The sequence below is a fragment of the Podarcis liolepis genome (genome assembly GCF_965112155.1).
Source record: "Podarcis liolepis genome assembly, chromosome: 5".
Taxonomy (NCBI): Eukaryota; Metazoa; Chordata; class Lepidosauria; order Squamata; family Lacertidae; genus Podarcis; species Podarcis liolepis.
The window spans coordinates 48983299-49006732 of NC_139556.1; the positions used below are offsets into that span (position 1 = coordinate 48983299).

Here is a 23434-nt window from a genome sequence, read left to right on the forward strand (position 1 = left end):
CTATCCGCAACCTTATAAGTTGTGACGAATTGCTACGCGGCAGGCGAAACCCAAATGGCAACAGCCAATCAGCCACGTGGGGAAAATTCTGGCCGTGCCCCTGTCCCAACAACAGATGACACATGATGGCATAACAAGGTCAAGTGCACGAATCCTAAAAGAAGGGAGAGGTGGGCGAGTGTTCCGAATGCACACACTGAAAGAGGAAGCTCTGGGTCACATGCATGGGCATAAATAGGTCCCTCGGACCGTTTGGACTGCGTCCCATTGGCCAGATTGTACCCAGCTTCGAGGGACCTACCAACTGGGTGTTGTGGCTGTCCAATCGTACCAACCCACAACACAGGGTGTTGGTTTTCCAGGTCTCACTGCAGTACATACCCTCTTTAAGGGAGGACCCGATTTCTAGTATCATGGAATATTGAATTTGTTTCAAAAAAGAGATAGCTGCAATAGATTTTGCCGAAACGAATGGAGGAAACACATAAAGAAAATATGCGTGGAATGTTTTGGATACATGAGTGGTCTCCAATGCTACATCTACTCAGAGTAGACCCAATGTGCATGGCTAATTTAGTTTAATTAATTTCAGTAGGTCTACTCTAAGCAGACCTTAGTTAGAAATGACTCTCTATTTGCAGTTATATACATGCATATACTAGTAGTTTTGTGTCTGTGTGTTATATGCGTGCACGCACACACGCATGCACGCACACACACATACATTCCTTGTGCATTTCCTCCAAGTATTTAAACCGTCTTATTGCAACTAAGCCCAAGTATGTGTAATGGAAGTAATCACATGCTCTTCCCCTGTAAACTCCTGCTTCCAGTTCCTTCCTCTGCTCCTTCCTATCTCTCTATTTTAAGATTATAAGCCTCTTGGGGTAGAGACTTCTGAAACCTGTTATTTGCAAAGTGCCATATGCATATGTAATTTTATATTAAAGAGGGCAGAACAGACCTATGGAGTGGGGCACACAAAATTTGGGAGTGCATTTTGATTTGAAAAACTGATTGCGACAGTATGTTTAGGTTCTAAAGAAAAAGTAAACTTACTTGAAGTGATGCCGTGTAAACGGAGGGACTGAAAAATAGCTATGTATCGCTGTCCTACTTCCCTTTCCAGGAAGGCACATATCTTGGGTAAGCTAAAAACAAAACAATGGAGCAGAAAACTTTGTTTAAACCCAGCATGATTTCCTATCCAAGCTTAGTATTGCTACAGCTATTGTTCATTTTCTACATGGAAAGCATCGGCAAACATTACAAGTGCAAATAGATTATTATGTGAGGTTTCTGTGCACATGCTGAAATGCCAAAATGTGTCACTGCAATGAGTTATGCATGTGATTCTCATATGCAAGGCAAGTGAGATTCTACATGCATTTATTTCAGGCTTTGCCCAAGACAAAACTGATTTCCTAGTATGAAAGATACCAATGGTAATGCAACAGTAAGAATTAACTCTGTATTAGCATACCATTTTTATATGTAACTGTGTGTTTTTGTAATATTTTGTTTTAAGTGCCTGTTGTTGCTTCAGCTGTTTTGTACACTGCTTAGAGATATTTTTAATATATTAAGTGGTATGGAAATTAAGTAATCAATCAATCAATCAATCAATCAATCGTTTCCCCAGGTAGGTTCTCCAACCATCTACCTTGATGTTATTCTTAATCAGGACCCACTCTACCCTGTCTTCTCCCCCACCCTCACCACAGACACAAACATACTGGCTTTAGTCATTTTTCCTCCCCCTGCCCTCTTTTCCATTGAGTCTGCAAAGAGTTCAGAAGTTTTTATTCTGTTTTCAGCTAGCCACAGTTTAGCATTACATTCACTCTGAGGTACAGTGGGCAATTGTAAGTATGGTCTAATGAAATAAGCCAGCTTCATAAACCAATCTTTGAGGCTGGCTTGGTTCAGTAAATCATGGTTTGTCCTGGTTCAGACATAACAATAAACTGTGGTTAGTTAGAAATGGAAGGAAATGTGTCTGATTACACACTGTGAAACAGAGGGGAGGTGTGCAAGCTCAAAGTTCACCTAGATGTGCTCATTTAATGATAAACCATAGTTTATTATTACATCCAAATGTAGCCACCATTCAAGCATATGATTCTACAATTGTGGGTGAGGGTGGGGGTTTTGCACCTCAAAGTTTTACATGAGAGTGACATACAAAGAATAATTCACTAAAAAACCCAACCCTCTGAAAGGTTATATGAAAGGTTTCTTAGAGGTTGATTCAAAGGTTGACTGCGTTATTAACAACAGGAAATATCTAACCAACCATTTAGGTTATATAATGATTAATAGGAAATAGGAGCTGTGGGAGGCCAAGTCCTTGCCAGGGAGGAGGAAGCCAGGAGCACAGAGCTGGTAGACTAAACAAAAGGGTTCACTGATCTAAGTGGAGTCCTCAGGTAATATTTGATAAACAATCCAAATTTTTCCAAATGATTGAAGCAAGCCAGTGTCATTGCTAGTTTTCTGTTTTACTTTGTGTTGATTTACACAAACTGGTCCAGGCTGCCTTGTTTTTAAAAATGCCCAGATTAACCATTCCCAAAAATCCACCTTCATCTCCCCAGGGAAGTGTCAATTATGATGTTTCTGTCATTATGCTTTTTCTTATTCTACTGGGGAAGACACATAATAACCCTTGGTGGCAGAGGGAAATTGCCATGCCCCTCCCCAAAAAAACCATCCCCAAATCCACATGCTGATTACAAAGGGGAGGGGTGGGAATCCTGAAGCTGGAAAATTTGGCTCACAAGGTGGCGTGTCCTACTTCTTGAAATTTTTGAGTTTTGTCTTTGAACAGCTAATCCCCCTATGTTGTATCACAAGCATGTCTACTCAAAACTGAGTTTGATAGGACTTACTCCCATGTAATTCTGCACAGGTTTGCATCCTAAAGGCCCTTTGAGCCCATTGAACTAGTTCCACAGTTTGGATCCTGCCTAAATCTCTGCCCATTCCTGTTTATGGATCTTTGCTGGACATTTTTCTCACTACTGTATACTTCTTTTCATGGGTATTTCTTTGCCGAAGAACAAAGGTATGCCACAATAGACCCAGCTCTAAATCACAGTCATTCATTAAGGAAGCTCTGAATGAAACGAGTCCTCAAGCCCCACCTCCACTCCTGGCTTCTTTTTCAGTGTTCATTTGCAACACTGCTCTCCCTAGATACTTTGAATACTTTATTTTTATAGATGCAAGGCAACCGGAAGTAAGTTCTCTGAAATCGAAGCAACCCACACCCTGCCTTTGAAAGGTCAGAGAAGAATCAGATGCCTGTTGCTGCAGTTCACTTCAAAAGGCAGAAAGGAACTGCAAAGTGGTTTTTTCCTCCGCTTTACACAATAGATCACTTTCAGCGACTTTACACAGAAAACAGCTGTTTTCTCTGCACATTATATTTGAGCTGGATGCACTACTTAAACACACAGGGATATTCACATTCTAATTATTGGAAGGCACTCTCTTGAGTAAGCATATTTGAACTAAGCATATTTTTATATGAACTATTTGAACTAAGCATATTTTAAAAGACTTATTTGCCTTCTAGAATACCGCTGTGCCTCTATTCTCCATTATCTTGCAGTGTCCAAAAGTTTGTTCAAACACTCAAAAAGTTAAGGAATGCTTGAGCACTGAAATACAGCTTTATAGTGTTATTTCAGTTTATTTCAGGAATTTCCATCCCACTCTTCAGGTAACAGACTCCTCCCAGCAGGTAACAGGGTAAAATATTTAAACAATATTAAGTACATTTCTTTGGCACCTCACTTCCCATCTGTGACTGAACCAAGTTCACATTACAAAGCAAGCTTCCCTTAACCTCTGCAGAACCCTACCTCTCCCCCCTGAAATTTATCCCTCGGAATTGGGGGATATTTGGGAATGGGTTATGGCATGAGTGTCTATAGATTGCGTGTTTGTGTGTGTGGTGGGGAGTAAGCAGAAATCACTCCCGTTACATGAAGGGAGGAGCACAGCCACAGAAAGCAGCTTAAAACTCATATGGTTGGAGCTGAGTGGTTAGTGTCAGAATAGGACTTTGGGGGGGGGGCAGGTATCAAAATACCATTCAGTCACAGTGGCGTAGCGTGGGTTGTCAGCACCCGGGGCAAGGCAAGTAATTTGCGCCCCCTAACCCGTGGATTTTAGCACTCGAGTGTGAGCGAGCGCCCCCCAGATGTTGCGCCCGGTGCGGCCGGCCCCCCCTGCACCCCCACGCTACGCCACTGTTCAGTCATGAAGCTCACCAGCTGACCTTGGGCCAGTCACTATCTCTCATCCTAACCTACCCCCATAGGGTTGTTGCGAGGATAAATTGAGGAGGTGGCTAACCAAGTACACCACCTTGAGCTTCCTAGAGGAACGTATAAATACAACAAACAAATAAACAGATTTATACAATTATGAACTGTTTGGAGAAACCCAAACCTTAAGCTCCCTTTGGCTGGTGGAATTAGCTGTATGGTTATTTGGACAATGGCCAACAACTGGGAATTGGCAGCCATGTAGAGATTCTCCTACAGCTGCATGGGTAAACTGTATGAGGAGTGGCTTTAAACTAGCTCAAAGCTACCTCATTTCTGGTACAGCTGCCGAACAATGCTAAGCTTTGTGCATCTGCTTCTTTTGTTGTTCTTTTCTGGAAAGGCACGTGCCAGCTCAAGGGATTCCCCTTGATTTGATTCAGCAACCCTCTTTAGCAGACTATTTTTGGGCAAACTGAAAACTGTGCTTGGAACATTTGCACCTGTTAAATTATAATAAATAAACACCACTGTGCTGATCGTAGGATTTGCTCCCTTTAAAAAAAAAAGAAAAGATTTAAAATGGTCACACTTACTAACTTGCTGGATTGGGCTTTCCAGACCTACTATATATTGACTGAAATCCAAAAGAGAGATAAGCACACTTTCAGCCTGAGAAACCAATGTGCTAAAGCATGCATAACTCTTGTGTTCAACTGCAGTCATCAGATGCAAGTAAGTCCCACTGAAATCAACAGGACTTACTTTCCAATAATATGTTTAGGATTGGGGAACTATAATTGTTATGTACTGAGCTGAATATGATCCAAAAGGCAGCAGTCTGATTGGTCCTAGAACAATAGGATTCAGAATGCAGCAGTCTGATTGGTCCTAGAACAATAGGATTCAGAATGCAGCAGTCTGATTGGTCCACAGGAGCCACCCAATCCAGCTCCAGTTGGAAGTGAATCTGCAACCTGATTGGCCTACAAGTGAATCCTGGAATTAGCCAATCACATGGGGCCCATTGTGTAAATAATGTATATAAAGCAGACATTCTGGAGGAACTTCCATTCCTCCTCACTACTATGAGCTGAATAAAGAGCATGAACTCCACACTCAACTCCAAGTATATTTCAATAATTGTCCCTGTTTCAACACACCCTATTGGTTTGATTCCCATTCATCATGTTTAAAGGGGTCTCACTGAAAACTGGATAACCAACAAGTTCCAGTGTGTCGTATTGCTTAATGCACAAATGCAGCACGCTCCTTTTCTGTTTCTAGATGCCCTAGATAGCAGCAGGTTACATAAAGTAATCTTCAACTAAATAAATACAGATGTGTAAATGACAAAACATTTTAAACTGAAGGGAATTTAAGTGGGAGTGTTAAAACAGATTTAGTGCAAACTGGGGGTGTAGCTAGTTAACTCTGCAACTCCTGACTGCAAAATCATTGGGAAAACAGAATGCTTCAGCACAGAGGATGTTGCAAAGCGATGCATGTTACTTTAAATGTGAACTGCGTAGTTGCAATCTGGCATCGCACTCAGCTTGCACATGTGTGCATCGTAAAATTTCTCATTTTCCACTAGGTTTTCATATAAAAAGTACTTCTTGGGTAAAACTAGTAAATACTGATTCACCCACAACTCATTTCCTATCTCCTGGTGAAATGAGGGGGGGGGGGAGAGAGAAGAGAGGTTGATTCCAAGCGGGGAGCTCCATTTTGAGCCAAACAGTATTTTCTTTATACTGATACATGACTCATAGGAAAGAATGTCTTATGGGAATAGTAACAACAACAACAACAACAAAACAGCAATGTCAAGAAGATCTGTTTGAGGACAGCGGGAAGAACGAAGATAATGAAAAGCATTTTCATGTGAGAGGCTTGAAATCCATTTGCTGCTTATTATTTCAGTCTAAAAGGAGAATGTGGGACCTACCTCGGCCGGTGTATTAGTTCTCCTGACTGACTCCCTCCTCTCTTTCTTCTCCAAAACTGCCTTCTGCACCCTCAAATCAATTTCCAAAATATGTGATTGAATCCCACCCAAAAACAGTGGCGCCTAGAAGTGCTTAGTGTCATCAGCTGCAGGCACACTCTGGGTTTTTCCAGATGACCTATTTATTGAGCATTCATCCTCATTCACCTGGACAAAGTGTATGTGGAGGTCAGATTGTATTTGGTCTTTGATGAGCATTTGTTCTGAATTGTTTGTGTATATGTCTTCCTGTTAACTACTGTTCATGCCACACTTTTCAGTGCATTTCCTCATCACTTTCCTAACCAGAGGAAATCTTTTTAAGTGGATTTGTTAGGCTAGGGCAGCAGAGTGTTTTCATCCACTCTAAGGGTGTGCACATAGAACATTTTATTCTAAAATCAAAGGAGACTAAGCTCTTGGTTTTTTTTTCCTAGGTAAGCCACACACAATTTAGGGCTATTGCTTACTTTTTGCCCCTGAAAAGCACTTCTTGGGAAACTGGTTTCATACAAAATAATAAAAGCTCATTGCAGATTGATTCTGCATTATCTTGGTGTATTTGAAGATAGAGGTAGGCAGCAGGGTAATGTGTGTATCCACACCTGTCCAATGAAATGGTGGGTGGGTGTATACTATGATGCAATCACCACTTCCTTCTTCATTCACCTGAGGTATGCTCAGTGATGGGAAGGTGGGTAATCTCACCAAGGGGAGGATTTTCAAATACGTATCCCAGAAAACACACCAACCCTTGTGGATGGCAGCATCTAGAATTAATCTAGAATGAAAGCAGCATGATGAACATGAGCATAGATGATTCCAGATTGAGCAAAACTACATTTCCGTGCTACAAATAGATTGGTACCTACACAGCCTAATTATGCAAACCTAAACTTCTGGTACATGCTTGAATCCCTCCTGCAAAATACTGACTGTTGAGAGGGGCCCTCAAACTCTCTAGTGCTGAAGATTTGTATTTTTATATTTTGGGGTTTATCCCCTCATACATGTGTGTGTTTAATGCTGTTTCTTTACCATATTGGAGGACAGTGTCAGCAGCTGAAGACTTTCTGCTCTGTGAGCGATTTTGCTTTTACACTTTATAGAAATTTTAAAATATGTACAGTTGATATGCGAAGGTGTGTAGAGTAGGGATTTTAAAAACACATTTAATTACCTGCTAAAATATGTGAGGACGGTATCGTAAGATGGAATTATCTGAATTTTGGGGTTCTGTTGTAGGAAGACCCAGCATAGTGCAGTTCGCAGGAGATGAAATTCGTTGAAAGTAAATAACCTGCAAGGCAAAACAAAATCTTTATGAACTACCAGTTTGTATGGTGTCTCTATTTGTCTAAACAAATAAGTTACATCATTATTTTTAAGTGTAGATATTAAGTGTAAGTTATTTTCCTCAGATAACCATCTTTTCCTGTTTTGCTTATTTTTAAGAACTGGATACAACCACTTCAAGTTAGTAGTTTAATTTACTTTAGCGCATTGATCAGCATGTCATCAGGCATATTTTTAAACTGTAGTTCCACACAGAACACTTGACATGACATGTAAGTTACAAGTCCCCCAAATGGCAAAAACAACCATTTCAGTAGTATTGAAAGACACAAATGCTCAGTTTTTCATGGGTACATTTCAGATTTCTATTGGGGCCGGGACAAGATGTAGCAAAGTCAAAAGTCCCAAGCAAACCTTGGCTACATTCAAAGTTGAATTGTGAAACATCAGTACAATATTAATATTAAAGGTGCCCTTGCAGAATGAGATATTGTCTGAAACAAAGACAGTGTGTGTCCTGTCACTGTCACTGCAGAGGCACTGTTTTTTCTCAGGCCCTTGGGGTTTCCTGAACTTCTGCTATTGGTTTATTCCTGTTTCATGCAATGATGCACCTGCTTTCTTGGGTGTTCCTGACCTTGTATTTTAGGCCTGTGTTGCCTTTACCTCTCCAGTGGCCTACCGGATGTTCAGCCTATTCAGTTTGGACCTCTGACTTGCAAACTACTTGGTTTTTGAGCTAACATAGTGAAAACCCATTTTCCTGGCTTCATCCATCTACAGATTAGGACCTAGAAGATGTTCAGCAGAATCTTACTTAACTAGACAGAAGCTTTTGAGAAAGTCACATGGCAGCGAGGAAACTTAAGGACAGCTCTTAAAAACTTTTGTGGGAGGAAGCTAATTGCTTTCTGAGAAGGGCAAAGTTAATGAACTGCTCAGATAAGACAAGAGTCTATTTAAAGACAAGAAGCATGGAAAATGTGTCTAGCTTTCAGCAACATTTTGGAAGTAAAAGCAGGCAGTCTTTAAAAGTCATTGGTAAAGGGATCTTTGCAAAAAGCAGACATTCTGTCCAAACACTATAAATAAATCTGCAAAACAAGGAGCTTATAGCTGCCCCTGGGAGCCACCAAGTGTTTTAGCGGAAGCAAGAATCTAAAATGGATGGTGGTGGGAAAGCAGCAATAATTTATTTCTCACCCCTTCATCAACTCTCAGTTTTGATATAGCACAGCTCTCAGATATCTGATTTTGATTACCTTCAGGAACAAGGAACAGATCTTCTCCAACGCCCAACCACAGACATTTAATGTCCCCATAGCTGTGTGATCAAGTGAGAACTAGGAGAATGGCCTTGACCGTGGGATCTAGTGGGATCTAGGGCTGGAAAGGTCTGTCAGTTCTGATTCTCTCTGTTACTCATTTGTCATCAATGTTCCACATTTTGCAGCAATTTGCCTTAAAAAAACCCTCTTGAAAATTCATCAGCATCTTAGTGTGAATTTCTCCTAATAAACACATTTTAATACGCAGTTTTGAGTAATGTGTACATTTTTTGAAAGCAATCCTTCCTAAGAGGCTGCATTTTTGTATGTATTTTCACTCGTATCTTCATTTCCACACACACTTTCCCACTGATATATGCATTTTTGTAATCATTGTTTGCTTGGAGAACTTCATGAAATTTGAATAAGTGCATGTACCTGTTCACGTATTGTTCTGGAAAGTGCAAATTTTAGAAGACATTTAGAAGACACCTGAAGGCAGCCCTGTTTAGGGAAGTTTTAAATGTTTGATGTTTTGTCACATTATTATTATTATTATTACATTGAGAGCCACCTAGAGTGGTTGGGGAAACCCAGCCAGATGAGTGGGGTATAAATTTTATTATTATTATTATTATTATTATTATTATTATTATTATTATTATTAAATTTGATAGATTTGACTTTATTGTTTTTAATTAAATATTTATTAAGGTTTAACATAAAACATAAGTTTACACAAAACATAGGTTTGCACAATAGGGTTTACAAAAATCATAAGTTTACAATAGATAGATTTGACTTTAAATGTGTACTGAATATCTCCTCCATCCCTAGTGGATGTACATCTATACTGGTGGCAAAAGGTCCCAGGACCCCAGAATCTCCAGGTTGTGCTGGGAGACGCTCCCTCTTTGAAACCCTTGGGAGTTGCTGCCAATCATTGTAGACAATACTGCGCTGGATGGACCAATGATTTGACTTAGTATGAGGCAGCTACGTTCTTACGGAGTTCCTATGTTGCTGTGATAGCCTTCCCTGTAGAACAGGAACTAGCATCTGTGCTCACTGCAACTGAATTGTCATGATGATCAAGCGTTCTTTGCTGACCCTACATCTTATTTTCGCGGGTGTGTGTGTGTGTGTGTATTTGCTAATATGCACTGTTTGACTCCTATCTAGCTCCAGACCTCCATAACTAGAATAAAACAAGGGTAGGCACAGTGTTGCCACATCTGAAACATTGTCAAATGTAGTTGTTTTGACAAATGCACATCCTTCATTTCAGAAGCTCAGTGGTAGATCACCTGCATTGCATGCAAAAAGCCCCCATCGCCACTTCTGACAAAATCTCTGGGCCTTAATAATTATGTGATTAGCAATCACATTGTGTGCTTAAAAAAAAACAACAACAGAAGGTGAAGAGGGACAATTGTTCTCAGGAATGCAACATGCGAAGACAAAATATTTAAGCCTCCCCCACTATCAGTGAAAATTGTGCCTCCTTCACTGCATCAATGAGCATTAGGGGAAAAACCTTGCACTGGGCAGCCACTGCCAGCCAGGACTAGACAGTGGACAGAGGTGAGCCAAAGATCTAAAGCAGATTCAAATGATACCTGAAATCATTCTGCAAATCAGAGGAAACCTGCTGAATCCACGTGAGAAAACGTTAACGCACAAGCAAAGCTAGGTCACACACAGAAAATCTAATTCACATGGCAGGCTCTTACTCCCAATGTGACATGTCACAGACGTAAATTCCCAGTGTGACATGTCATAGGCGTAAAAACAATCTGTTTTGCTCAAGTTAAGTAAGACTTTCCCCGGAATTAGGTTGCTGCTTCATAACACATCCGCTAGGACAGTGAGTTTCATAAGAGAGCAATTACAGTGGCCATAAAACAGAGAACTTCTGGTCAAGTCAATATAAGGTTTCATTTTAAAAACAACTTGTGGAGTGGCAGAATCCAAAGAAAACCAACCGTCATGTCTGCTAAATCCTTTGCTCACAAGAGTCAATAGCCTTCATCTGATGGGCATGTTCTCTCTGTACTAAAAGTTCCTTCTCCAAACAAAGGTTGCACCTGATCATTCCTGCTTACCAAAATGAGTGAGGAAATAGCATCCATCAAATCTGCGATTTTGAAAAGCGAACAGTCACATAGCTTAGCACCTGGGCCTCTCCAACGTATTGCTTGGGTGGATTAGGCGAATGACTGTTTATAGACCTCTTAAGAAATGACTGGATGGTGGACAGTCAAAAACATTAACCAATTATATCTATCAGCAGCTGTTTATGTGGATGGGAGGTTTAACCCTTTCCTCCCCTTTCTGTGGAGGTGACCGAGAGTAAACTGGAGGTCCAGCCAGTGCCAGCACCACCGTCCAAAGACAAGAGAGACACCAACACCAACATGAACAAACCTCGCAGACCCAGCCCACTCAAATGAGTGCCCATATACTTGCCCAGTCCCAAGATGCCAACCACTTGTTGCACTATGAGTTGCGCCTGCCCTACTCTTCAAAAAGAAGGTGCAGGGAGCCCGTCACATGTTGGATCAATGTCTTAGCTTGCACTTAGCCACGTGCTTATACCTCTTGTGTACCTGCTGCACCTTGTAACCTGTGCCTTGCCTATGTCCCAACCTGTTTTATCCATTAAAGCTATTGGATGGGAGTTCCAGAACTGGGAGTTCAAATTCCTCATCCAGAGCCAGCACACAGAGAGAGGCTTATCCACAGTGGCACTTAGCCTATCAAATGACCTATTCAGGGAGGTTCAGTTTTATAAATGGGCTGCTATATCTTCACTGCTGAATGGGGACCTTTTGATTTCTCCTGGATTTTTTTTTTTTGGGGGGGGAGTTTTATGCTGCTTTATCTGCTGTTTTATAGCTCTTGTTGTAATGTGTGCATATTATTATATTATTTTAATGTGAAAGCCACATAGATTTTTTTTAATCTGAAAGGGAGGGATATAAGTATATGAACAGTATTACATAAAGCCCCAAAACACTAATGCCTATGATGTATATAGTATCTGGCAGAAGGCAGTGCTGCAGAATATATATTGGCAGGGCCATATCTATTCCCGATATATACTGAATTGCTATGAAAACATTGTATCCATTTGCCCTCCTCAGAACTCCTGTTCTCCATTTTCATCAATGAAAAGAACCCAACTGACTTGTGATCCCACTTCCTGTAGCTTCCTAGACAGCAGAACCCTTCAAAGACCTGTTTATTAAGCCTTCGTCCTGATTTGCCTCCTCAAAACATCCTTTTATAGAACAAAGTATTTCACGTCCCTCTGACCTTGAAGATCTGATCACTTTCTGCAGTAGTTCCAGGGGCAGCTGCCGCAGGTGAATCTGAGAGCCAAGCTGTGCGACAAGGTTCACCTCTATCCATCTTTCACACTCAGTGATCAAGGTGGGCTGCTGATACTGATTTCAAGGGAGGGGAGAAAAGTGTCAAAGAAATTCTGAACTCTGGGACCATCTTGTGGTGGGAACTGGAAATGGAGACATCATATGCAGATTGAAACTAAAAGTACTAAAAATATTGGATTTTAAGTGCACACCTAAAATGTATAGTGGGAATACGATTAATTCACATATTGTGCAGATTTGCTGCTGTCAGAAGCAATGTCATTTGCTGGGAATCTCAAGTGCTTCCCTAGGGATCTGGATGACTACTGTGAGAAGAACAGATTGCTGGATTGGGTGAACTTTGGCCTGATCCAGCAGTCTCATCCTAAATTCTTATTTTCCTGCTGAGTCTGCACTCAACGGCAAACCCAGTTGTGTTCCTCTGTCACTGTTCTGCAGAAGATTATCATCTTCTGTCTTGGAGTCTTGGAGACAAGCCATATTTCTTCAAGAACTTCCTTCCTGCGCCGCTAATGGGGTGTTCAGACACCCACAGCCCACGCACCTGGGAGGGAGGAGAGAGAGATTGTGTCCCCAGTGGCTACACAGTCAGTGCAAACATGTAGCCTCCCTTTACATGAACACTGGACATGGGGCTCTCAGTGCGCTTGGTAAGAGGTCGAAGCGAATGGGTGTGGCAGATAGTGTCCTATCAAACCTCCATTCATGTGTTCAATGCATTCATAGAAGCAAGTTGTCTGGACACCGCCCCGCCCCCAGAGGCAATCAGAGGGTGATGGAATGAGATCAAGAAAACAGAAGCCCAGTTGCTACAGAGAAACGCCAAGCATGCACAGAGGGCTCTAGAAAATGTCAGAGGTGCAAATGTTAGCAACAAGTAGGTCCATGAACATTTACCAGGCTCAGCTAAATGCAAATCCATCAGGTTTACAGCTCACCTTGCAGCCTGCAGAATAATAGCTGCAGACACTGGCTGGGCAAATGCTTCTTCTCATAACCTGCACACACCTTGGGAGGCAGGAAGAGAGAAAAGGCTATTAATGAGAGTTGTGAGCATAAGGGGAGAAGAAATTGAGAAAAAGAAGCAGGAGAGCAATTCACCAATCTCTTGGGCAAAGCTTCAGTAATATCATTGCTACCACACCTGGGTTCTGCCCCCCAACCCAACCCAACCCAGTTCAAACAGCAGCATCTTTTCCAACAGTAGTGCAGTAGGAAAGGACCATCTTCAAATAAATATTTATATGGCCAATCACCAAACAATTTAATTATTTATATGGCAATGCCCTTGATGAAGAGCAATGTTTGTCCCCAAAAGGCCAAAATGGATGTGACCTATATTTAAAACAATCTGAGGGTTGGTACCAACATGACTTGCAAATAAATAAAAACACACACAAAAAAAGAAACAAAATTAAAAATCATTCTGTGAAATTCATTATATGATCTTGTAATTCCTAGGCAACACTCCTTACTTCCAGCTACTCTGCTAAGCATTTTGGAAATTTGTTTGCCTGTCTGCTATGAGTTTGGGTATTGTAAGAAAATTCTATGCTCAAATTATGTGGATATGTCTATATGGGTATGAAAAAGAAATATGACTGTGTCCTAAAAATATGTTGATTTCATCAGCTACTGAGATAAAATGGTCTTCGCCAAGACTTGCATGTCAAGCTCAGTCAGAACTCTTTTTTTAAAAAAGGCAGTTTTAAAAATATAGGAGACTCTTCCAGTAAAACAACAACCCAGATGATTCATTCCACATCTCTTGGCAGGCTAAGGGCGTCAACTTGTGCTTTTGCCGGGTGACAGGAGGACATTTTTCTACCATTCTCTCACTCTAATAATGCCCAATTTAGGATGGTCATGCCAAGAGACACAGAAAATTCTGCCAAAAAGAAATACTATAACGTTGGCTTTGAACTTGGGCTACAGAGAGGTGCAAAACACTGTTACATCACCCGAGTCACTAACAATGGCCAGAGATCCTGCTCGACTGATTTATTTGTGCGATGTAACTAGTGCCACAATGCTCTGCAGAGCAGCAAATGTCTATGCAAACAGTTGGTAGGCAGACCTACAGCTGAGCTGCGCAAATGTTTCTTTGTACATGACTTCCAGATGCACAACACCAGATGCTTGACAAAAACCGACATTTCACAGAACCAAGTCATGAGGCAGGGAGGCCAGTGTTTTGTACTGTTATACAAGCCAGTCCCCACATCTAAAGCCAATGACAGGATGGTGCGCCAATGTCTACTTACTTCTGGAACAGGCTAGGGAACTGTAAAACCTCTGCAGTAGCCAGGACTCCCAGAACATCTTCTTCATTCACTTCGAGTTCAGAGTTGTATAAATTCTTGAGTGCAACAGCAAAGGCTTCATTCACATCAACAGGGGATGCAAATAAAGACACCAGTAAATTCATCAAGCCTTAAAAGTGCAGGGCAATGGTTCCCTCTTGTCCCCTGATCTGAATTCACATACAGTGAAATGGCAATACTGTGCTATGGACTTAGCATTACCTGTGGGCCTGCCCCCTCTCCCTATAACAGGCAAGCTGTTCAATGTATATAACTGTAAACAGCAGTGTAATACCAAACAAGTTTAGGTATTGGCAGAAGTGGCCAGCCATTTCTCGTGAGCCCTCTGTCCTTTCCCCTCTGTTGGACCGCAGAGCTGTGACCTTCCCCACCCCCTAAAGTAGCCTGCTACTTTCCAGCATGGTGGAGGATGTTGTTCTGTCACCAATCTTCAAGCTTTCAGTAGAGCCAATGTGGGAAGGAGCAGGGTGCCATCTTGTCCTCCTTCTCAGTCAGCAAAAGGCATCTGGAGCCACTCCTGGCAGGGCAGGTGCCCTAATGAGACTCCTCACCTATTTCCTCAGCCCCTCACGTAGCCTTTCAGGGCAAAATCTTAACACCTACCAAAAATGGCCAACTTATATTGTTTTTATCAGTAGCTAGTGTCCATATCGAAAGTAAAAACAGATTACCAAATCGAGTGACGTCTGGATCATTAACCTCCAATGCAATTGTGACTCTAGGCATCGTTTTCTTCTGTTTGAGGAGTTCTTTGCTTTTGCGACTACTCAAGAGACGCTGCTTATAACATCTGGTTTCTGCCAAAAGCATAAGAAATGAAGGAAGACTAGTATGGGATTTATGTCATGAAAGGCACAATAAGCATAATTATGTTCTTTCCACCTCAGTTTTTCTAACAAAAAAAGGGAGGGGGAGTGCTGCTGAGTGGTAGTTTTCAGTTTTAAATTTTTGTAGTCATGGTCTTTTTATTGTTTGTTGTTTTTGATTGGAAGCCATTTTGGACAGGCATTCGCCCAGAAAAGTGGCCTAAAAACATTTTAAACACACACACACACACACACACACACACACACACACAAAATGTGACTTATATGTCTGGCTCAATCGATCAAATGGCTGAATAAACACATCTCTGGAATGGCTTCCAGTACCTTTCTCGACTTGGGGCTTGCTTTCTGTTATTTGTAAGTCACATTTCTGAACAGCCGCAGCAAGAAGCTGTGAGAGGACCTGAGATTTGAAGAAGTACATGCGATGAAGTTCCCATTGGAAACCCAAGCACTCCAGGGTTACATCTGAAGGTGGGGAGAGAGAGACAGATTGGTGAAACTGGAGCTGCTTCTGTGGAGATGACAGGCCACTTCCAGCAGCCTGTGGGCCTCAAGCAGTGCTACCCACCTGCCTCCATGCCTTCTGTGATCTTTTGCGTGTAAGAAAACAGGCTCTCATTTGGAGTTCTGTGCAGGGATGAAACCCTCAATGGAGAAAGAGAAACAAGAAGCTAAGATACAAGTCACTTAGAATTGTTCCATTTTCATGCATATCAAATGTTGCATCTGTGGTTACAAAATGCTAGCTAATCAACATGTTTCAGTGAATTTGAAAGGAATAATGTTTTCTTTCCCCTGAAAAAGACTGTAAGACCAATGTGGTACGCCTTCCAGCTCCCACTTTCCCTGACCATTGGCCATGCTGGCTGGGGCTGATGGGAATTGTAGTCCACAACATCTGAAGGGCACCACTTGGGCTACCGCTGCTGTAAGTTGAAATGTACTGGATGAGGTAGCAGAGGGAGGCACTACAAACATAGCCCCCGGCACTTGAGCACTGCCACTTTCTTGTGGGGAGAATAGGGAGATAATTGAGAAGTTGGCAGATCAGCAGAGCCAAATCAGTGCTCCCACCAGTACACCCTCAATAAGACTTCATTGGCTCTTGCTGGTGCTGTTGTATCGGGGGGTGGGACAGGACATTTAATTATTTAGTAGCTTTATATTCTGCTTTTAAACTTGAGTCCTCAAAGCAGCCGACATTGATGAAACACAACAGCTACACCAAGACTCATATACTCACAAAACAAAACAAAACAAAACAACCAGTCCCACAGAAGGCAGATGACCCTGACTAGTGGGAGAGGGAAAAGTTGAATGGAGCAGCCCCTGGTGCTGCCTCTGCTGGTCTTCCTCTCTTTCCTCTTCCTTCCCACAGGGCAGATGGTGTCTGTTGGGCCTGTGGAGGGGTGGAGAAGTTCCAGAAGACATGCATGCATGCACACCATTTCTTTGTTTACAGCGGAGATGCAGGTGGTTGACAGAATGGGGAAATTTCACTTTGAAGGCCGTTTACCAAGTTTCAATATGTCAGGGGCATTTGGCAGTTACCTGGGTCTATGCTTGTGCTTTGGAGTGCTTGGCAAATGCTTCAAATCATACACATTCTGAAAGTCTCCATTTTCCTTCCGGTCCTCTCGTTCTGCACTCACAGACATGGGGGTGTCAGCTGGAGGATTAAAGAAACAAAACAAAACAAAAATGCTATCTATTTTTGCCCATGGAAAGCAAATATCAAATGGTTCATATTATAGCACCAGGTGGAGACCTTCCTTCCTGTTGCCCGGGCATTCTAGTGTTTTCACACCAAAGATTATTTGTGTTTCTTCTAGTTTTGTCTTCTGTCGTTTGGGTTTTGGCTTTTATCATAGTTATTTGCTGGTTTAAAACTGTGCCTATATGTTGTGTGTGTGTATTTTAATTCACACTTTTGTATACCATCCTGAAATAGTTTGACAAAACATGGTTAACACATATTTAAATAAACAGGGTGGAGTCCAGTTTAGTACAAATTGAACGACGAGACTCCTCCTTATTCTACTCCCCCTGCTTTGCAGAATTGGGAGACCCTTGGGAACAGAAAAGAAAAATGGGAAGTCCTGTTGCACAAGTGGATTTCTGCAGGTAAGCAAATATCATAGGATGTCACCCATTAATACAAAAAATTCACATATAGAAAAGGAAAGGTAAAGCAACTGCTTGATATGCTTGGAGTTTAGGAATCTATTGTAGGATTGTTGAGTTGGAAGGGCCTACCTGCCTGCCTGGGCCACCTGCCTGCTCTTCTGTCATCCAGGTGCAGCTCACATGTCCGCCGAGCTCCTTGCAATTTTATTATATAGTAAGATATATAATATTTCTATATTTGACATTTCCGTCTTTAGAGATCCTAGAGCAATCTAACATGTAAGTGCACATCAGAGGAAGAGAATCTCTTTCAGCTCAAGGGCTGCACTCCCACACCAGGAACTTTCCAAAGGCCACATGCCACTCGGGGGCAGGACCAGATACAAAAAGTGGTTGCAAGTTGAGGTGGAGCAACAGCTATGACTTACTCTTGTTCAGTAAGCTACATTCCACACACAAAAAGGTCAGTGATGTCTAGATACACCCACCCACCACCCACCCACCCACCTCTTTATCCAGGCAAGCAAGAGGCATTATCGTAGTTCACGAGCACATTATAGCCACGCAAAAGCGCTTAGGGATGAAGCTGGTATTTGGTGAGATGTGATTCTGAATGGATAGCCAATGCTTTATAAAAGGGGTGGGGAATCTTTTTGGTTCCAGGGGCCTTTTATTAGTATTGGTCAAGCCAAATTGGACAGGTGGGCAGGGGCAGTGACTTGCCAATCACATGGTGTCATTATCAGATGTCAAGGAAATAAACAACTACCTGACTTTTAGAAGACAGCTGAAGGCAGCCCTGTTTAGGAAAGTTTTTAATGTTTGATGTTTTATTGTGTTCTTAACATTCTGTTGGGAGCCACCCAGAGTGGCTAGGGAAACCCAGCCAGTTGGGCGGGGTATAAATAATGAATTATTATTACAGTGGTACCTCTGGTTACGTACTTAATTCGTTCCGGAGGTCCGTTCTTAACCTGAAACTGTTCTTAACCTGAAGCACCACTTTAGCTAATGGGGCCTCACGCTGCTGCCGCACCACTGCCACACGATTTCTGTTCTCATCCTGAAGCAAAGTTCTTAACACGAGGTACTATTTCTGGGTTAGCGGAGTCTGTAACCTGAATCGTATGTAACCTGAAGCGTATGTAACCCAAGGCACCACTGTATTATTATTATTATTATTATTATTATTATTATTATTATTATTATTTGGAGGGACAATGCATTCTGAATGTGAATAAAGGTTTGGTGTGTACTCAGCCTTTGAGTCTTTCCTGGGTAGTTTCTTCAACATGACCTGTCTATCACATTAGGTGGAACCTTCCCTCTAATCCCAGCCCCTGGTATTTGTTCTGGACCAGGAACTGTGTCCTGAGTAGATGAGACTCCCAGGGCCTCCCTGCCTGCTCCACATTTCACACAAATTAGGGTGATGACAGAGAGGCTTCCAAGGAATGTAACTGCAGGGATGGGATGTTCTAGTGAGAGTTGCAATAGCATGCAAAGAATTATGGAGAATGCCATCCACGTCAGAGACAGGCAGCAAAGAAGGCTTCAGACTCCAGAGAATGTCATAGCAGCAATAGTGGAATTTCATATTTCTGCAAATTACAGAGGATTTGGGCCCAATCCAAAATGGACCTGTGAATAAGATGTCAAAATCTGAACCTCACCCAAATACATATAATTTATGTGTACACACATACATATAGAATATGTGTCTGTCTGGGTATGCCAATGCATAAAATTTTTCAGAAACAGTAGACTTCAATGTGTATCAATTAAGAAAGAAAGATAGAGAGATGATTAACAGAATAATAAAACGTGCTTCTCCTTACACTTGTATACTTAAAGATACAGGGCTTGTTCAGTCAAGTTCTTACAGATGCATAATCGCTCTCTAGTGGAAGAGTTTGGAAGTGCTAATTCCAATCAGACCGCTCAAGAGATTAATGCTACAGATTTGTAGAATAGTTTTAAGACAATCATGGTTCTAGAAACTGACACACTGTGGAATTACCTTTACTTTTCTATGGCAGCAGTGCCCTATTTTCACCCTTACCAAGAAGCTCAAAAGCTTTCACAGTCATCCAGCAGAAGCAGAAAGAGAGGGTTTCCAATCAAACAGTTAGTCAATGTTCTCAGTTATGACCATACCTGATATCATTCTTATCAAGGTCTCATTGAGACCAACCCGGGTGGCCTTATTCGCTTGTGAAATTCCCAGGAGGTCACAACTTGGGCTGAATGGAAATTGCCAGCGATTGGTGAGCCCGGCTTGCTTGCGGAAAGAACGATTTTTCAAAGGACCTGCAACCTTAAATAAAGACATGAATGTCTGTGGTGTAGTGGTTAGAGTGTTAGACTAGAACCTAGGAGACCAGGGTTCAAATCCCCACTTATTCCTGAAGCTCAGCCGGTGGGGGTGACCTTGCGCCGGTCGCTGCCTCTCAGCCTAACCTGCCTCACAGAGTTGTTGTGGGGATTAAATGAGGAAAGGGAAAACTATGAATGCCATCTTGAGCTCCTTGGAGAAAGGGTGGGATCCAAATGAAGTAATAATATCCCCATGCCTCATAAAAGGTATAATGTGAATAAGTAACTCAATGTTGTGCGTGTGTATGTTGCCCTCGTGTCCTGTTGGTCTGTAAGGCTATAATGATGCTATAAGGCTATACATTCCTTTCTCCCTAGACGGACTGTCAAGAAAATACAGTGGTACCTCTGGTTATGAACTAAATTCATTCCAGAGGTCTGTTATTAACCTGAAACTGTTCTTAACCTGAGGTTAACCACTTTAGCTAATGGGGCCTCCCGCCGCCACCGTGCCGCCACTGTGCGATTTCTGTTCTCATCCTGAGGTAAAGTTATTAACCCGAGGTACTACTTCTGGGTTAGTGGAGTCTGTAACCCGAAGTGTTTGTAACCCAAGGTATTTGTAACCCAAGGTACCACTATAATCACCTTCATTTGGGCTTGAAGGAGTAGATACATTAGAGGAATAGGAAGAATGAGATGAATTACTAGTAGTATCCAGGCTGAGAGCCCACACAGCTGAAAGGGGTATCAAATCAAGCTGCTGCCTATACTTCAGTAAGTGGTCATTTAAAAAAGTACACCTTTCACCTAAATTTGACAACAAAATATTGCCCAAAGCAATTTGAGAATTCTCCCTCAGATTGGAAGAGTTTTGAAGGGAGCGAAAAGAGTTTCAATGGGACTTGCACAATTTCCCAGGTGATATCAACAAGCACACCTCTGCTTTGTAGAATTAATATATTGCTCTCTTTCTTTCTTTTAAAATCAGACTGAGAAGGCCCACAAATAACTCATCCACCCACCATTGAGCTGGTGAAGTTCTACATGGATTTTTTTGATGAAAATTTGGGATAGGGACAAGAAGTATCACAAACCTGTCTTCAGTCCATCTTTTTATCTGCTGCAGCAGAATTTATTGTCCTTGTGGTGTTGCCATTTCAACGTCTCTCCCCCCCCCCCACCAAAAGAACAAAATAACTCACCATGCAATGCACTCTTCAAACTGCCAGATTTTGATCAGTCAGTCAGCTGAAATGGCTATCAATTGGGGGTTTTCTCCGGAAATTTTAACCTGGTATCTCCTCAAAAGTTAGCACTGTATCTCCCATATGTAGTCTGTGTTTACGTCAGCCTACCAATGGAATGACTTTTATGTGAAGTTGCAGAATGTTAAGAAACATTCTCATTTCTAAAGGTGAAAGGTCGTGTATAAAATATGATTACCCCACACAACAGTCGGTGTGAGAGGAACTGAAAGACCCATCTGACCAGGTCAAACTTCACAGAGGACTTCAGATCAGCAGAGGCTGTAAGCAGCTGGGTGGAAGGAAAGATGAGAAGCACAGTCACACAGTCACAAGTGGGAAGGAGGCTGTGGATTAAGAAACAGGAACCTGAAGGAAGCAGTGGAGGAGGCCAAAGGCATGTCAGGAAAATTTCAAATGAACATAGGGGAGGAAGAGATGCTATGCTACTGGTGGGAATGGAACTGGGGGCAGAGAACATTGTGGGATTCTCTGCCTTAAATATCATAATAACTTGGCTGGCTCTGCACTGTGACTTGGAAGTAGGATGTGGCACCATTTGCCACTCTGCCTCATGCAACGAAATGTCTTGGGCCAGCCCGGCAAAGAACCTGGGAAGTGATGATGAGCCCAAAGTATTGTCTGTAGTATGCTCTAGCAAGACTACGATTATCTGTGTTGTTTCATTAGAGTTGTAAGCCAAAGTCCATAGATTTTACAATACACAGACCTGTAAAGTAAGTTAAACCAGTAGCTTAGATTGGCTAGCCAGCAGCTTTGTTCTGCTCTCGAAGTCTTAGTCATCCAAAGCTATCATAAACACCCACACACCTACCTTAGGTATCTCCTTCTCATTTGGCGAGAGTCCTCCCAGAGACACATAGGGAGCTGAGAGCAGATAACTGGAGGTGAAAAAGACAGCATCAATTTTGTATGCATTCAGGAAGAGCACAAAGACAAAACTAAAATGTTCCTAATGTCACATTGTCCCTTTTTCAAGGAGGAGTCTGATTCTTTTCTTTCATGTGTATATAGAAAAAAAAGTAAGTCACTATTTCCCTTCCTTTTCTTTTCCCGACTTGCCCTTTATCTTAGTTTTTGGTAGGGGTAACTCCTGGTGGGCTGCCCAAACTTCCTTTGGCTTTTATGGCAATGGTGGCATTGTTTTCTGTAGGCATGAATTGTAGGTGTTTGTATGAGAATGTTAATGTTTTATATGAATTTTTATTGGTGTAATCTTTTTTTATTTTTTAAATGACAGTTGGAGACCATGGTAACTAGTGACTAATAAATCTAGTAAAATAAAATGATCGTAATCTTAGTAAACAGCAGTAGCCAATGACATGCTGTCGCCCCACTTCCTTTTAGAACACAGCCCATCCCTTCTAGAATGCATCACACGTTCTGGAATCTAGAAGCAAAAGAGGTCTCTTTAGCTCTTTCCCTTCACCATTCAGTAGTACCACCCATTATAAATATGCAGTGCTTTTCTTCTAGAAAAAAATAGGTGCCAGTACTCACCATGATGTTTTTACGGTAAATGCCACACTTTTAACCAGTGCTTTTCTTCTAGAAAAGAAGGTGCCAGTACCACATACCTTTGAGGACCCCCAGAAAAAAAGCACTTTAGATACATCTCTCAAAACGTTAGCCACTACTTACAGGTGTTCTTTATTATCTAAAGCAGGTGTTTCAGGAACAAAAGAAGTTAGCTGAAGCAATTCCAGGGAATGTCGGGTTTTCCCATGGAGACGCTTGTAGCGAGTCATTTTTGTGGCCATGTTCAGGAATGCTGCTCTGGATTCCTGTCAAGACTCAGTGAGAGATGATTAGGGGCTGCTGAAAGAAGGCTTATAAATTCCTTCCCATATCCCTTCCACCTTTCTCCCAGAAAAAGCATGACTTCAGGCCCTCAAAAGCAGCAACAAGTGGCGATGTCTGCATACATACAGAACACTGTTATGTCATCTCATTACGACTGTGGCATCACAATACGGCCCTAGGATATCTTCATTTCTGGATCAAAACTAGGGGAAAGTGTCTGCAAAGAAATAACCTTTCAGAGGGAAGTATGTTGTCATGAACTGGCAGGAGAGGAGGAAGACGATCCCAGTGAACGGTGTAGCCGGGACTGGGACACACTGGGGCAAGCTGGAGATTGGGGAAGGAGGAGTTGATGTAGGAAGTACTCATGGGATGATGGAGGGGGTGGAGGTCAGTGCACAGGAACCAGAACAAGAGGACCCATCACCAGAGCCAGAGGGGCCCCTGTCTCCATGAACATGGAGGTGTAGGGAGCAGCAGGCAGGGCACTCCAGGAGGCTGAGGCAGGCAAGGTGTGTGATTCCTCAGCTGGGAGAAGGT

The 23434-nt window shown here is 42.1% G+C and overlaps 1 protein-coding gene across 1 annotated transcript in view; it reads right to left on the reverse strand.

Annotated features, from left to right (window-relative positions):
- Positions 1 to 23023, reverse strand: part of BTBD16 (BTB domain containing 16) — a 28026-nt gene extending 5003 nt beyond the window's left edge. Inside the window, exons 1-12 of the mRNA XM_083506168.1 lie at positions 22733 to 23023; positions 21906 to 21972; positions 19665 to 19824; positions 16932 to 17049; positions 15949 to 16025; positions 15702 to 15845; positions 15222 to 15347; positions 14491 to 14605; positions 13165 to 13234; positions 12150 to 12280; positions 7448 to 7567; positions 1060 to 1151 (exon numbers count right to left, since the gene is read on the reverse strand). Coding sequence (XP_083362294.1) covers positions 1060 to 1151; positions 7448 to 7567; positions 12150 to 12280; positions 13165 to 13234; positions 14491 to 14605; positions 15222 to 15347; positions 15702 to 15845; positions 15949 to 16025; positions 16932 to 17049; positions 19665 to 19824; positions 21906 to 21972; positions 22733 to 22851 — 1339 coding nt within the window. The 5' untranslated portion in view covers positions 22852 to 23023. The remainder of the gene's footprint in view (positions 1 to 1059; positions 1152 to 7447; positions 7568 to 12149; positions 12281 to 13164; positions 13235 to 14490; positions 14606 to 15221; positions 15348 to 15701; positions 15846 to 15948; positions 16026 to 16931; positions 17050 to 19664; positions 19825 to 21905; positions 21973 to 22732) is intronic.
- Between the last annotated feature and the right edge of the window lie 411 nt (positions 23024 to 23434).